General features: G+C 37.4%; 1 protein-coding gene across 4 annotated transcripts in view; it reads right to left on the reverse strand.

The window, feature by feature from the left end:
• Positions 1–12,496, reverse strand: part of VWA3B (von Willebrand factor A domain containing 3B) — a 206,573-nt gene that overhangs the window by 46,990 nt on the left and 147,087 nt on the right. For all 4 annotated transcript variants that reach the window (XR_012132934.1, XR_012132935.1, XM_073240008.1 and 1 more), the window contains exons 16-19: positions 11,635–11,792; positions 6,996–7,112; positions 5,549–5,636; positions 5,308–5,464 (exon numbers count right to left, since the gene is read on the reverse strand). Coding sequence is in view for 2 of the 4 variants with exons in the window: in XM_073240008.1 (XP_073096109.1) it covers positions 5,308–5,464; positions 5,549–5,636; positions 6,996–7,112; positions 11,635–11,792 (520 nt within the window). In the remaining 2 variants the exon portion in view is untranslated. The remainder of the gene's footprint in view (positions 1–5,307; positions 5,465–5,548; positions 5,637–6,995; positions 7,113–11,634; positions 11,793–12,496) is intronic.

Here is a 12,496-nt window from a genome sequence, read left to right on the forward strand (position 1 = left end):
ATCCATGTGCTGAACTCAGATTAGGGTAAAGCAGGATGCCTTGAGGGACTGCTGGTAAAGATGATGATAGCGATGAAGTAGACTTTCCAATAATGCAGACTAATGGTCCCAAATTATTTTTTTCAAAGCAATTAGCAGTAAAGATCTTTGCATTCCAGATTCATCAAATAATACAACAGTTTTATTCTGTATATGACTTGGTGATGAATTAATATTTTTGTAAGAGCTCAGGTAAAATTATCTGGTTCATTGGAAAGAAAAAGTGCCACTTAGCATCTTATAATGAAGAGTTGCTAAGGCAACCTTTCTGCTCAATACTCCACTTCCAAGGGACAGATTTGATGCTGGTCCAGGAAACACTGAAAACCAAAACAGCATTGTGTTCTAGAAGAATAAAGAGTCTATACAGAAGTCATGAATCAAAGAGCTGGGGACAAATCCAAATACTCCTTTATAATTCTACCCAGATGTGGCTGTGCACAGAACATAGGATTAAGAGTCAATTAAAATTCTCAATAAAGTGGGTTAGGATTCATGTTTCTTTCCAGATCCCTTCTATTGTTGTGGGTTTTTTTTCATAAAATGTTACATCCAAATCTCAAAAAGCTATACATCCCACTAAGTGGGGTATGTTTTTTAGATTATTGTTTTCTTATTCTTTCCATATACAGCTGAGGGTCTCTTCCAGGCAGAGAAAATATTAAGGAATGAAAGCTGAAAGTGTGCTTTGAGAGTGAAATTGGAATTTATTGCAATGTATTTCCATCATTATCATGATTCTTGCTCTTACTGTCAATAGTGAAGCAGGGTAAGCATGCCGGGAATTGTACTACCTGCCCACAGGTTTGTGATGAGAATTAACAAAGCCACAAAAGGCACCAAGCACAAGAGTCCACAGTGGACTCTTCCACTGGCTTTTACTTTCTAAATCAAAAGACTAGAATATTCTCCTGAAGAACAGGACCTTCAGTACTTATCCTCCCAGTTTTTCCTTCTGGGAATTGCTCAACATGTTTCTCCTTCTCAGCTCCGTACTGTTTAGTCCTGTCTACTTGGATTTATACAAAGCCTTGACTGCATCCCCAGTGTTGCCACCTGGGTCACAGTCCCCTAGGTCTTGCCCCCCAACTGTCCCCAACTTCCCAGCCTCAAACTACTCCAACTACTCTCCACCGTGCAGCCAAAGCCCAAATCTGGGTTTCTCTCTCCTCTGCTACAAACCCTTCAGTCACCCCCAGGATGACATTCAACATCCCTAGTCAGTCAAGGCCCTCTTTTCCTGATGTAACACCTTCCTCCAGTCATGCTAAGCTTTCTTTGGAATTACAAACTTTCCTTGGCCCTTGGGCTTCCCTGCCTGCTTCCCCACTGCCTAGGACACTCCTCACCTCAACACTTTCATAACTCCTCTTCCCCCAGCTCTGAACTTGGACCGAACAGATCCCCAGGTCTGACCTCCTATGGCCAGGTCCGCAGCCTTCCCTGACAACTGAAACTGGGTTACAGGCCTTCCCTGCATCCTTACTCTTTCCTTCCCATTCACCACATTTAACAAGAACCTCTTATTTTAATTGCTATTTGCTCCAAGAAGTGGCAAGTTGTGTCTGGGTAGGAACAATGGCTATATTGTTTGCCTGTAATCTAGAGGCCAGCTCAGGGCCTGCACACAGCAGGCATGTAATATCTGTTGAATGTTTTTTGTGCTAAAAGCCAACATTTACTGAGTGACTGCTAAGTACAGTCCATTATATGTATATTCCTACAACAGTCCCAAAGTAGGTATGTTATTACCTCAGAGAACAGATATATTGTATACATCCTGAAAAGCACATTTCTGGAGGCTGGAATGAGTGATTACATTGACTTCTTCAGAATATGAGTCAGTGAGAAGAGGATAGGTTGAGTAAGATTTTATGTCTGAATACTGTTTTTAGGGTTTTCAAAGCATTTCTACCCTCATCAAACTAACGCTTATCAACAAGTATTACATAGAGTTCCTCTTAGGATAAAACGTTGTCTGTAGGGATATAAACTAGTGGAAATGTCAGATTTATCTGGAGGGTGATTTAGTTTTATCTGTCAAAATCTTAAGACCCATTCACTTTGGGTCCAGCAACCCTACTGCAGGGAATCTATCTGCAAGACAGTCTTTTACATGTGCCCAAAACTCTATGTGCAAGGAAATCTGTTACAGGATTGCATGTAATATAGAAAAGGACAGACTATAAATGGCCGTTAATAATGGGGTAGAACCCTGCAACTAACAGGAACAAGATAGACCCATATCTATGCATGTGGAGGTCTTTAAGACCTTTATTTTTAAAATATTAAAGATCATTAATAAGAGATGAAATAGCAAATCTATAGTATCCCCTATTTATGTTTATTAAAATGTTATGTACATGTGTATAAATATACATTGTATATCCACATATATATGTATATATACGTAGAAAAAGGATTAGAAGGATATTCACCAAACTAATCAATGTTTCTTTCATAGATGAGAGTGGTTGAGAGAGAAGCTTCCTCATTTTCCTATAAAAAAATCCTAATGGTCATTCTGTACTGAGAATTACTCATATATTACTTATCAAATAAAAATAAACCAATAAATTAATTAAAAATTAAGTTCTCTGTGTATTTATATTATTTTATCATTTGCTTCAGGTCTGTTTCTCCTAACTTTTTTTCTTAGCATATCATTAATATATATTTAGAGTTAAAAGTACTATAAGAAAAATTTTAAAGTACATTAACAAAGGACAAAAATCTCCAATAACCTCACCACTCAGATAAGCACTATTAACATTTTGGTAAAGGAAAGAAAGGAAGGCAAAAGAGTGCTGTGCGTACATCATATATAGAACCAAATTAACATGCTATATATTTTTTTTCTTTTTTTTTTCATTTAGCACTCTACTGAGAGCTTTCCCCCATGTCATTACTTATCCTTCAGAAACATGATACTTTGTGAAAGTATGACATTCCAGCAGATGGATGTACCTACTAGATTTTTAGGGTGTTTTCAACTTTCTCATTATTAGATATAAGGCAGCAATAGTTACCCTCTGAATATATTTGTCAGTAATTCTGATTATCTCCTTATGAAGATTATGACATATCTACACATGGATTTGCTGGAGGAAAGGTTGCAAACTCTTAACACCTCTGAATATATCGCCAAGGTTGCACCAATTTATATGCCCACCACCAGGATATAAAAACTAATTGCATCTTACATATGTTATCACTTCTTATTACTATTTCTTAACCTTACAAATCTAATGGCAGGGGGAGTTGTTAAATTATTTTTCAATTTGCATTTTTTCTAAATGCATATGTTTGCTTACCAGCAAGACATATTTTGACATTCTTTTTAGATTTTCCCTAGATTTTCCATTGGGTATTTATCCTTTTTTTATTACTTTATGGCAGGGTATGTGTGCATGTGTGCGTGTACTGAGTAATGATTTATACACACAGATACACTGATTTATATGGATACACACACATATATTTAAGATATTCTATAACTGTTGTGTATGTTACAAATATTTTTCTTGAGATCTACCTCCATTTTATTCATATATCTTTAAGCAAAATAACACATTTCTTTAAATCTTCCCTTTATGGTTTCTTCCTTTGATTTTACGCTCATGCTTCCCTGCCTATCATATTCATTTTTTGAGAAATTCATTTTCCAGTGTATCTTGGGTTATTGGGAGGCTTAGAAGGAGATATGATAAGCGCAAGAAAATTCTATTTTCAGGGAGAGTTCACTAAATATATTTTATTCCAAATAAAACTCATGAATATAAATAAAATAAATGAACAGAATATGAGAAGCTGTCATAAAACTTTCTAGAAGCAATAAATCAATGTTCAGTTTCTCTCTATTGCTTCTGGAAGAAGTCAACAAGTGATAAATTGATATCCTACTAATCAAATTAGAGTTCGCTGGAGGTATAAATAGAATCTGCCAGTCACACGTCACAGCCAGAGGCAGGACCACTCACCTTGAGGCAAAGTCATCAGGAACTCAGACTAAGTGATCACCCATAACCCCTAAAGCAAGAACCACCTACCGATTTTGTCAAACCAGAAGACATACTGTACTACATGGGCATAATTTCTTCAATGTGACTAAGAAAAATATTCACAAAGTTCATCTGCTTCTTCCAAACAAAACCTCAGCCAAGACCAGTTAGATAAACCCTTTCTTATTTTTTTTTAAGTTTTCCTGCCTTTGATTTTTGTCAACTTTTTATGATGAAAAATTTCAAATACATAAAAAAAGCAGACAGAAGGGTAGAATGAGCTTCCTCCAACTCAATATCCTTATTATTCAAATTTAACAATTATCAGCTCATGGCCGATCTTGCTTTATCTACTCTTCCCTTCCCACCACTACTGCCACCATCCAGATTATTCTGAAACAACTCCCAAGCATCCTATATTTCCTCTGTAAAGATTTCAGTATGTGGTAAGGTCTTTTAAAGATATTACTTCCATTTAGTGACTGTAAAACTGCTACGTTCCTATTTAAATCATAAGTTGCTGCCACATTTGCCAAGAAGCCCTGGGGTTCAATCTTCACATTCTTGTTCCTTTTGTGTTGCTTATTCCTGTGCAATCTGGCTGCTCCACTAGATTTGTTCATGCTAAGGATGAGGACCTTCCAGTAGGCCTGGAAATTTCGAGGGCACATGTCAGTACTTACTTGATCTTCCTCCACATTTAACCCTACCATGCCCTCCTACTGGAAGCTTTTTTCTCCTTCCAGGACAAGACTGTCTCTAATGATTCTTTTGCCCTGGTACTCTCTCATTCTCTCTCTCTCTCTCCCCCTCTTTCTCTCTCTCCAGGTCTCTATTTGCCTCTCTCTCCCTCCTTTCTTCCCTGACTTTTTCCTTCAGAGACGTCTGTGATGGAAAAGATGTCACGATATTTAGGAAGCAAAAATAAGCAAAGGAGGCTCCTAAGCTCTCCCTGTCCTTTGATATTGGATCGGTCCCAGCTCATGACTGTGACCTCGAGGCTTTTCAAACATTTCTGCAGCTCCGCACTGCCACCCATCAGCGTCGAGCCATAAACTGCCAATCCAGCAAGGCCAATTTCTTCTCAGCTTAAAAACAAAAATGTTTAAAGCACTTTTTTCTCTCCTTTTTCATGGCCTTCACAAATATTTTTTTCAAAGGCTGAAATATGCATCTGTTACAACTGTATGAGACTGAAGCGGACTACTTTTTATTTGAACAGGAAATGAAATACATCAAGCAGGGACATTTAGAAAATCAGTTTTACCTCATCAAAGACCTTGGAAACAACATGCTTGTCCAGAACGGGAGCACAGGTGAGGCTGTGAGGGACTGATGTCACCGACAAGGCATCCAGGAGGGTGAGTTTCTTGGCAACCAAGCCGTGTGTCCTGAGCCAGTTTGCTGAAGATGTGCTTGAGGAACTAAGAACATGAGACTGTGACATTCTACAGCTTATAAGAAACATAAACATAACAAAACTGTCATAGTACAATTAAAGTACTCACTCTTGCTCAGAAACCTGGCCTCCCTCTTGAGTGAGTCTTTCTGATGATTTGTCACCTGAGTGCTCACTTGTCAGAAGGATGCTCATTCCTGGGAAGGGGAAATGTCAGTTGTATGATTTCCTCAAACATGGGATTGTATCAAAATACAAAGGGGTCACAGTCATCTCTGAGTTCAGTTGTGACTGGGGGCTAGTAAATGGACTGCACTGCAGAGAACACCAATTTGTCACTGTGCATTCTCAGGTAAGGCTCACTTGCAGCTGACACTGAAGAGCAGTGCAAGGTAAATATGGTGCCATCGTTGTTTTGCTACCTATCTCACCCAACAGCCACTGAGATCCCTCTGTGGAAGGAGACATGCTACTTCTCTCATTCTCCAGAAAATACAGTTTTTCCATGTTAAACAAGAATACCACTAACCAGTGATTGTTCAAAGTTGCCCTCATTAGACTCGCCCAATTATAAAGGAGAACCTTGATCAACATTTTAGTTTCAGATAATTGTTTTGTGCTTCCTCCACTCTACATGGAAAACCAAATCCCTATTGTGCCCTGTAGTTCACAATGTCAAATTAATATTTGGGGTTTTTAATATATGCTTATATAAACTTGGATTTATACAGGCAAAGGAATAGGGAGTTGAATAAGCATCATCTAGAAGGAGGGGTGTTGGGAATGAGTTAGTTAAATGTCTAAGAAATCATATCCTAATAATCATATGATAAGCCCTTTAAGGATCTGCACAGATCAAACTTAGAAAATATGATAGTTAATTGAAATTGAGGAAAAGCCACCACCCTGATCGGCACTAAAGAACACAGGGCCTGTTACTATGACTGAGTAACAATAGGTGTAAATTTCTCTCAGGTGCTCTCTACTACCTAGAAGATTGTATATGTGTGTGGGTTTAGCTGGGACTTTTTGTTTATCAGCTACTTGAAATATAAGGAAAAGGGCCATGAGAATTAAGATTTTAGAAATTTGCTATTTTTACAAATAATGATTTTATCAATAGCAGTAACAACTGAGTGGAAAAGTCGTATTTTCCTCACATTTAGCTCTCAAAACCCTGACAATATGGACCAAAAAGGGGCTTATCAAGTGGTGCACCTGTGAATGAAGGGAAGAAAATAAACCATGAAATATTAGATTTTCAAATTCAAACTGCAGTGCGACAGCAGGCATTACCACCAGCACACTAGTTATATGAGCCACTGGTGTGTTAAACACCCTGACACAGTAAGTGCCAGTCCCGCCCTAGGAAAATCCAGCTCTTTAGAGCAGGCATTCCTGATTTACAAGGGAGTCTGCTGAATAGGAAGCAGTCCGCACCCACCTAAAAATGAGAGTTTCCCCCCTCACGTCTCCAAATGGAGCACTTTGAGCAGCAGACACACAAGGCGAAGGGAGCCCAGCCTTCCCTAACATGGGGCCCTTCTCTGGCTTGCCTCTGTCACTTGGAGTGTCCCGGCGGCTGGAAGTGGAAAGGCCGTCCTTCCTCTCACTGCAGTCTGTGCTCTTAAGGGTGGACATCTGGCTTCTGAGCAGGCTGGTTCTGGTGGATTCTGTTGGGATCACCAAGAGAGGGGTTAAAGGAGTTTGGGATGCAAGGAAATACTTTATTAGATAAACTATTAAGTAGCAACTATTCCCCTGGATTTTTAAAATAATACAGCTTCAGTTTCCCAAACATCAGAGGACAGTGCTGCTAGCGACTGAATGCTGTGGCAATGGTTTCTCCCACTTACCTGAGTTCAAGCTCTGCCCTTCTTGGAGAGAGATGTGCTTCTGAGCTCATTCAGGTAGCTGGCAGAAGTCACTTCCCTGCAATTGTAGGACTAGGTCCCCATTTCTTTGCTGGCTATCAGCAAGGGGGCCTCCTTAAGCACACACATTCCTACTCACATGGACCCCTCGTCTTCAAGCCAGCATGGGATACAGAGAGCCCCTTGTGGTTCATCTCTCTGACTTTCTTCACCACCAGTTGGAAAAAGCCCCTGCTTTTAAGGACTTATGTGAATACAGGGGCTCTTATAGATAATCCTGGCTTACAGTCAGTATAACATAAGAATCCTGGGAGTCACGCCTCATCATATGCACAGGTTGCAGAGTTTAGAATGGGCCACCATTGGTAGGCCATTTTAGAAACTATGCATTCCACAGTTGCTGTCCAGACCTTTGTTTGTATTATTTTCTACCCTCTTTTGGGTCTCTTCAACTAGCAAGTAGGCACTTATCAAATATGGACATTTAATCTGTGTGCTTTAGAGGATAATGAGCCTGCACTAAGATATCTTGATTGCTTTTCATATGTGATTATGGAAACCACACTAATTATAAATGTGTCCCATACCTCACAATTTAGAGACACAAGTACCAAAGCCTTACAGAGTGTTCATGAATAAAATGTGTCCTTGTAACAAGAAAAAACTTAACCTCTCCTACAAGAAATTAGGTAATTAGAGGAAAGATCAGCTAATAATCTGAATATTGCAAAACTGGGTCATGTTCACGGGTCATGTCCTATTCATAGGTTAGATGAATAACACCATAGAGATGTCAGTTGTACCCAAATTAATCTACAGGTTTAATGAAATTCCTACCAAAGTCCCAAAAGGCTTTAAAAAAAACCCACAACCACGCTTTAAAATTTAAATGGAAATTTCAGGCCCTAATATAGCTAAAATAATTTTGCAAATGAAAAATGAGGTTAGGGAATCACCATGCCTGATATTGAAGATTAGCATGTAGCTACATTAATGAAGACATTATGCTATTGATAGAAAGATACAAAGACCAATGGAACAGAATATAAAACCTACATTTAACCCACACAGATATGCCCAGCTGATTTTTGACAAAGGCACAAAATTAATTCAATGGAATAAGTATAACTTTTTCAACAAATAGTGCTAGAACAACATCTATAGGTAAAGAAATAAAAAACTTGATTTAAATCTCACACTTTATATAAAAATTAACTCAGATGGATCATGGACTTAAATGTAAAACATAAAAGTATATATCTTTTAAATCTATAAACTATAAAACTTCTAGGAAAAATCATAAAATCTTCAGAAATAAGGGCTAAGGAAAGAGTTCTTAGACACTAAAGGCATAATCCATAAAAGGAAAGACTGATAAACCATATCTCATCAAAATTAAAAGCGTTTGCTTGGTGAGAGACTCTATTAAGAGAATGATAAGACAAGCTGCAGACTGGGAGAAGATATTTGCAAGTTACATACTCAACAAAGGCCTAGTATCTAGAATATATGAAGAACTCTCAAAACTTACCAATAAAAAAAACAGTGATCTGTGTAGAAAATTGGCAAGACACATTCAAAGACATTACAATGAAGAGGATATACAAATTGCAAACATACATAGGAAAAGATGTTCAACAGCATTAATCATTAGGGAAATGCAAGTAAAAACCACCATGAGATATTACACAGTTATGAGAACAACCAAAATAAAAAATAGTGATAACACCAAGTGCTGGTGAGAATGTGGAGAAACCATATCACTCATTCATTGCTCATGGTAATGTGAAATGACACAACCATTCTGGGAAATAGTTTGGCAGTTTCTTATAAAACTAAGCATTCAATTACCATATGACCCAGAATTTATCTTGAAGAAATAAAAACATGTTCCTATAAAATTTGAACATGAATGTTTATAATTATTTTATTTGTAACAGCCAAAAACTGGAAACAACTCAGATGTCCTTCAGCAGATGAAAGGTTAAACCAATGCAGGTACATCCACATAATGGAATAGTATTCAGTAATAAAAAGGAACAAACTAATGATACACATAAAATGTGGATGAATCTCCAGGAAATATACTGAGTGAGAAAAATCAATCCCAAAAGGTTAGACACTGTAGGATTCCAATTTATAAGACACCTGAAATTACAACAATTTAGAAATAGAGTATTTTGTAGTTTCCAAGGGTTAGGGAAGAGTATGGGAGGGAGGTGAGTGTAGTTATAAAAGAACTATATCCAGGAATCTTTGTTGTGATGGAAATGTTCTGCATCTTGACTGTGGTGGTGGAAACATGAAACTACATGTAATAAAATCATGCAGAACACACATGCACACACACACACACACAAACACACATGAACAGAAGTAAAGTGAGGCAACCTGAATGAGATCATGGATCATATCAATGTCAATACCCTGATTGTGATATTTTACTGTTTTCTTTTTTTTGCAAGATGTCACTGTTGGGGGAAAATGGGTAAAAGGTAGGTATACAGGGTCTCTCTATGTTACTTCTTATAATTGCATGTGAATGTACAATTATCTCAATAAAATTTTCAATTGAAAAAACACAGGTTTACAATCTTAAAATTTGTATGGAACCACAAAAGATCCCAAATAGCCAAAGCAATCTTGAGAAAAAGAACAAAGCTGGAGGCATTATGTTCCCCAATTTCAAGCTATATTGCAAAACTACAGTAATCAAAACAGTATGGTATTGTCATAAAAACAGAAACACAGGTCAGTGTAATGGAATAGAATGTCCAAAAATAAATCCACACAATTATAGTTAATTAATTTACAATCAAGGCACCAAGAATATCCAATGGGGAAAAGACAGTCTCTTCAATAAATAATATTAGGAAAACTGGACAGACACATACAAAAGAATGAAACTGTACCACTGTCTTATACCATAAACAAATATTAACTCAAAATGGATTAAAGACTTGAATGTAAGACCTGAAACCATAAAAAGAAGATGCAGTAAGCTTCCTGACATTGGTCTTAGTGATTTTTTAAATCTGACTCCAAAAATAAAGGCAACAAAAGCAAAAATAAACAAGCAATAGTTACATCAGACAAAAAGCTTCTATACAGTAAAGAAAACCCCAACATAATGAAAAGGCAACCTAGGGAATGGGGAAAAATGTTTCAAATAATATCTAATAAGGAGCCATAAACCAAAATATATGAAGAACTCATATAACTCAACAGCCAAAAAAAAAATCCAATTAAAAATGGGAAGATCTGAATAGACATTTTCCAAAGACATACACGTCAACAGGTACATGAAAAGATGCTCAACATCACAAATCATCAGGGCAATGCAAATCAAAACCATAATGAGATATTGCCTTATAGCTGTTAGAATGTCTATTACCAGTAAGATAAAAAATAACAAGTGTTGGAGAGGATGTGGAGAACTCTTGCATTGTTGGTGGAAATGTAAATTTGTGCAGCCATATCAAAAAGAGTACAAAGATTCCTCAAAAAGTTAATAATGGAACTATCATATGATACATCAATTACATTTTTGGGTATTTATCCAAAGAAAATGAAAACACTCATTTGAAAAGATCTATGCACCCCTCCCCATATTCATAGCACATTGTTTACAATAGCCAAGACATGGAAGTAACTTAAGTGTCCATCAGTGTATGAATGGATAAAGAAACTGAATAGATAAACAATGGAATACTATTCAGCCATGAAAAAGAATGAAACCTTGCTATTTGCAACAATGGAGATGTACCTTGAAGGCATTATGCTAAGTGAAATAGGTCAGACAGAGAAAGACAGATACTGTATGATCTTATTTATATGTAGAATCTAAAAAAAACCCAAAAATACCAAGCTCATATATACAGAGAACAGACTGGTTGTTGTCAGAGTTGGAGGGAGGAAGGGTGGGCAAAATGTGTAAAGGAGGTCAAAAGTGACAAACTTCCAGTTATAAAATAAATAAGTCATAGGATATAATATACAGTGTGGTGACATTTCATACTTGAAAGTTGCTCAAAGAGTGGATCTTACAAGTCGTCATCACAAGAAAAAAATGTTTTTGTAACTATGTGAGGTGATTGATGTTAACCGGACTTATGGTGATCATTTCACAATATAAACAAATATCAAATCATTATCTTGCATACCTGAAAATAAAGTAATGTTATAGATAAATTATACCTCAATAAAAAAACCCCACAGGTTTATGCTTCTTTTAGAATATTATGTGGGTTTAGTTTTATCTTACCTTTTTGCACTGAAGAAAAACCAATAATGAGATTCAAACCATTTTGTTTACTGATACCTGCATGGAGGACTTTCTTTCTCTGAATCTTTTGATTTGAAAGATTCCCTGGTATTTTCGACAGATTTAGGGATGACGTTCGTGTAGATTCGATATCAGAGTTAGATTTTGCACATTTTTCTGGGGTTGAAATCATAGAACAGAGTTCTTTTTGATACCTGTTTTAATTTAAATAAAAAGTAGACAAAAAGAACAACAACAAAAAAAAGAGAGAGAGAAACACAAAATTTCCATCAAGAAGGCAGAGCTAGATCAATACAATCATGTTGAATGCTGCAAACTTCAAGAAGTGAGACTCCCCTGTTTTGTTAATGTAAAAATAGTCCTTTATTTCTTCCCCACGCAGAAGAATGGACAAGCACCCAGGCCTGGAGTTATCAGATATGGCTCACATCATATATCTGTTCCTTCCTGGCTGTGTGACTTGGTGAAGTCCCTCAATCTTCTGTAAACCTTGTCACTTTCCTCCTCTATAAACTCTACAAACTTCAGCTGAATACAGACTGGATGGGGTTGAAGACAGAGAAGGAAAACCCTTGCTTGCCTTGGACTCCCTGTGCCAGCCCCAGATTGCAGGAAACCACCCCGGTGACAATCTGGGACCAGGAGGGACTCCAGAAATGCCTGAGTATTTTCCCAGACATATCTTCTCTTACACTCTGAACACAGCAGCCACAGAAAGGCAAGTTTCCAGAACAATCTCCTGCTCCAACACTGGAAAGCATCTCCTCTCTCCTTTACCCCACCTCTCCCCAGGCCTAGCTCCTGGAACACCCATCCAGCATGCCATAATCTTTTCGGTCTGTATTCCCCATCACACCGTACATCCCATGATGGAAGGGAACAGCTTACATTCATCTGT

The sequence above is a fragment of the Manis javanica genome, chromosome 1, assembly GCF_040802235.1.
Source record: "Manis javanica isolate MJ-LG chromosome 1, MJ_LKY, whole genome shotgun sequence".
In the NCBI taxonomy this organism is placed as follows: Eukaryota; Metazoa; Chordata; class Mammalia; order Pholidota; family Manidae; genus Manis; species Manis javanica.